Source organism: Brassica napus, chromosome C6 (assembly GCF_020379485.1).
Source record: "Brassica napus cultivar Da-Ae chromosome C6, Da-Ae, whole genome shotgun sequence".
Classification (NCBI taxonomy): domain Eukaryota; kingdom Viridiplantae; phylum Streptophyta; class Magnoliopsida; order Brassicales; family Brassicaceae; genus Brassica; species Brassica napus.
The window spans coordinates 3,465,355-3,469,154 of record NC_063449.1 but is presented as its reverse complement, the minus strand read 5'-3'; the positions used below and the strand labels follow the sequence as shown (position 1 = coordinate 3,469,154).

At 52.8% G+C, this 3,800-nt stretch overlaps 1 protein-coding gene across 1 annotated transcript; it reads right to left on the bottom strand.

Annotated features, from left to right (window-relative positions):
* Positions 1-326: 326 nt before the first annotated feature.
* On the bottom strand, positions 327-3,599 carry LOC106404309. Its single transcript, XM_013845037.1, has one exon. The coding sequence runs from the start codon at positions 3,597-3,599 to the stop codon at positions 327-329; it is 3,273 nt and encodes a 1,090-aa protein (XP_013700491.1).
* Between the last annotated feature and the right edge of the window lie 201 nt (positions 3,600-3,800).

The following is a 3,800-nucleotide window of genomic DNA, read 5'->3' as shown; positions in this document are numbered from 1 at the left end:
AACGTCCCATATTTAGAGAATCGATCCACAATCACCAGGATGGATCCAAACCCTTCGGACTTAGGTAACGCACTGATGAAATCAAGCGAGACCGAGTCCCATGGTCGCTCCGGGATGGGTAGTGGTTGTAACAATCCTGCGGGCTGCTTGTTTTCTGACTTGTCTTGTTGGCAGACTAGACAAGTTTTCACATAAAGCTCCACGGTATCCCTCATCCGTGGCCAATAGTATCCAGCTTCGGCGAGTGCCATTGTTCTTTTCTGTCCCGGATGGCCCGCCCATCGCGTATCATGGCACTCCCGGATGATATCTCGTCGAAGACTTTCTCACTTAGGCACATAAAGCCTTCGACCTTTGGTGTAGAGTAACCCGTCTTCTACCCAAAATCGATGCACCTTCCCCTCGTTGGATAGCTTCACCAGTTCCTTAGCGACTGGATCACGTTCTAGCCCCTCGCGAATTCGAGCCATGATAGTCCCCTTGACTTGGCTCATCGCCGCTAGCTCTGCCTTCCGACTTAGTGCATCGGCCACCACATTCACCTTTCCTGGCTTGTACTCCAAAGTATAATCGAACTCAGCCAGGAAGTCTTGCCATCTTGCTTGTTTCGGAGACAACTTCTTCTGGGTCTGGAAGTAACTCGTTGCCACATTGTCCGTCTTGACCGAGAAATGCGCCCCAAGAAGGTAGTGTCTCCAAACTCGCAAGCAATGGACTATCGCGGTCATCTCTTTCTCTTGGACCGTGTACCGCCGTTCAGTCTCATTCAGCTTACGGCTCTCAAAAGCAATTGGATGCCCATTTTGCATGAGCAATCCCCCAATGGCAAAGTCAGAGGCATCCGTGTGTAACTCGAAAGGGAGACTGAAGTCGGGTAAGGCAAGGACAGGTTCCTGGCTTACCACAGTCTTTAGTTCCTCGAAGGCCTCTTGGCAAGGTCCGGACCAGTCCCATGTCTTCCCTTTCTTGAGAAGGTCCGTCAGTGGCGCTGCTTTCTTTGAGTATCCCTCGATGAACCGACGATAGTAGTTGACCAGACCAAGGAAAGATCGCAACTCCGTTACCTTGGTCGGGGCCTCCCACTCCATGATTGCTTTGACCTTCGGTTCATCCATCTTCAGCTTTCCATGGCCGATAACATGGCCAAGGAACTGAACTTCCTCGGTGGCAAAAGTACACTTCTCTCGCTTCACAAACAACTCATTCTCACGGAGAACCCGGAATACGGTCCGCAAGTGCTCCACATGCTCCTCCATCGAGTTGCTGTAGATAACGATATCATCCAAGTATGCCACCACAAACCGATCCAAGTAGGGCTGTAGGATCTGGTTCATTAGAGTGCAAAACGTGGCGGGGGCGTTTGTAAGACCGAATGGCATTACCATCCACTCGAACGACCCATACCGTGTTATGCACGCAGTCTTTGGCTCATCCCCTTCCGCTATCCGGACTTGGTAGTAACCCTTCTGCAAGTCCATCTTCGTATAGACTTTCGCCCCACCAAGTCTATCGAATAGATCAGCAATCAACGGAATGGGATAGCGGTTCTTGACCGTTACCTTGTTAAGGGCCCGGTAGTCCACGCACATCCTCAATGAGCCATCATGCTTCTTTTGGAACAGAACCGGGGCCCCATAAGGTGCCTTCGACGGTCTCAGCTTCCCCGTCGATAATAACTCATCGAGTTGTTTCCGTAACTCCTCTAGTTCGGATGGAGCCATTCTATAAGGCGCCATAGATGGTGGTTTGGCTCCTGGCTCCAACTCGATCTGGTGGTCCACCGCCCTCCTCGGTGGTAGCTTCTCTGGCAACTTTGCCGGCATAACGTCCTTGTTCTCCTCAAGGACCGTTTTGATGACTTGAGGGATGTCCTCAACGTTATTGGGCTCATCCTCAACCTTCATCATGGCCAAAAACGTGGGTTCACCCTTCTTCACCCCCTTGGTGAGCTGCATCGCCGATAGTTGCCTCGTCCCATCAATTTTCTCTTCCAAGGTCGGAATCATGCACGGTGAACCCTTCTCGAGGATGCAGACCGAGCTCAATGCAGGCATGGGTATGGCTGAGACTTGTCTCATGAAGTCCATACCCAAGACTACCTTGAAATCGTCCATCGGAATGACTGAGAAGTTCACCGGGCCGCTCCAGCTTCCCAGCTTCATCCCGACACCTCGAGCTATACCATTGACAGGCTGAGCCCTTGCGTTCACCGTCTTCATCCAACCATCCTTCTTGGACCACTTGACGCCAAGCCTCACAGCTTCGTCTGTCGCCATGAAGTTGTGAGTGGCGCCCGTGTCCACCATCACTCGGGTCGGCTTATCATTGATCCAGGCTTCCACGTACATGAGCCCTTTGCTCACCGGCTTCACTACCGGGTTAGCCTTTAGGGCGTTGAGAAGTTGCAACGACCCCATCTTTCCTGGTTCCCCTTCTGGAGTCTCGATGTCCCGACTCTCCATGATAGCCGATAAAGACCCCATCTTCGGGCAGTCCTTCATTGCATGTGGCCCCTTGCACACAAAGCATCCTCCCTTAGGAACAAAGGACTTTTTCCTTGCCTCGAAGTCTTCCCGACGAACACCCTTCTCAAAAATCCTTGAGTTGGATGGCCGGGCAGTATCCCGTTTTGCTCCCCCACCTTTGGCCATGACCTGCTCCTTCTTCTTTGAGGACTCGGACGGACCAGAGGTACGGAAGTCATTTAGCGACTCGGCCACCGCGATGGCTTCGTCCACCGTCTTGACTCCCCGACGCTGCAACTCTTGCTTGGCCCAAGATTGCAGTCCATCGGTGAAGTAGAACACCAGATCCTCCGCGGTCATATTCGGAATCTGAAGCATGAGCGTTGTGAACTCCTTCACATAGTCCCGGATCGAGCCACGCTGTCGAAGTTCCCTCAACTTCTTGCGGGCCTCATATACAACGTTCTCCGGGTAGAACTGCCGCTTCAGTTCCTTCTTGAAATCATCCCAAGTATCGATCCGGCATGTTCCTTGCTCGATCTCAGAATGTTTCCTTCGCCACCATAGCATGGCTGTGTCCGACAGGTAGGACGTCGCCGTCTTCACCTTTGCATTCTCAGCCACCACACTGAGATTGTCGAAGTATATCTCCATCTGCCAAAGGAAATTCTCGACCTCCTTGGCGTCCCGCACACCATTGAACCGGTTTGGTTTCGGCAGCTCAACCTTACCGAAACTGGTTCCGCCAACGGCTTCAGCGTTTGCGCTTGCCCTCTTGACCAGCGTGATGTCTTCCTCCATCGCAGTAAAGCGTGCCTTCATCCCCTCGATGTCATCACGCAAAGCCTGCATGGATCCCGTCACCAGCTCCTCGAGCCGAATGAACCGAGAGTCCAAGTCGGCAGCGTTTTGCTTGACTTCCTCAAGCCCACCGAACACCACACTCTCCAGCTCAGTGACGGTATGCTCGACCCTCTCGAGCTTATCACCCATCTCGCCCACAGCCACACCCAAAGCCTCACGGGAAACACTCTTTTCCCGCTGGGTGCCAGCACGTGTGGCCGTGGACTCCCTTCCACGCTCCTCCACGCCGGACTGTGAGCTCCCTTCTTTTGGTCTATCTCCCTTAGCCATTTTCTCCGTTCGGCCAGAGTTTCCCCTTGTCTGGATCGTAACTCGGCTCTGATACCAACTGTCACGGACTGATTTCTTCACGGTAATCAGGACGTGCGGCCTTAGCAACTTTCGCCCTTATGAATTGCTAAGTCAGCCTTCCGGACAACTCGCTCAGCACTTAGAGAGAGAGAGTATGGACGTTTTAGAGAGAGAGTTTGT

Bases quoted from the DNA above. Each gene is read 5' to 3' on its own strand.
- LOC106404309 (XM_013845037.1), bottom strand. From the start codon at position 3,599: ATGGCTAAGGGAGATAGACCAAAAGAAGGGAGCTCACAGTCCGGCGTG.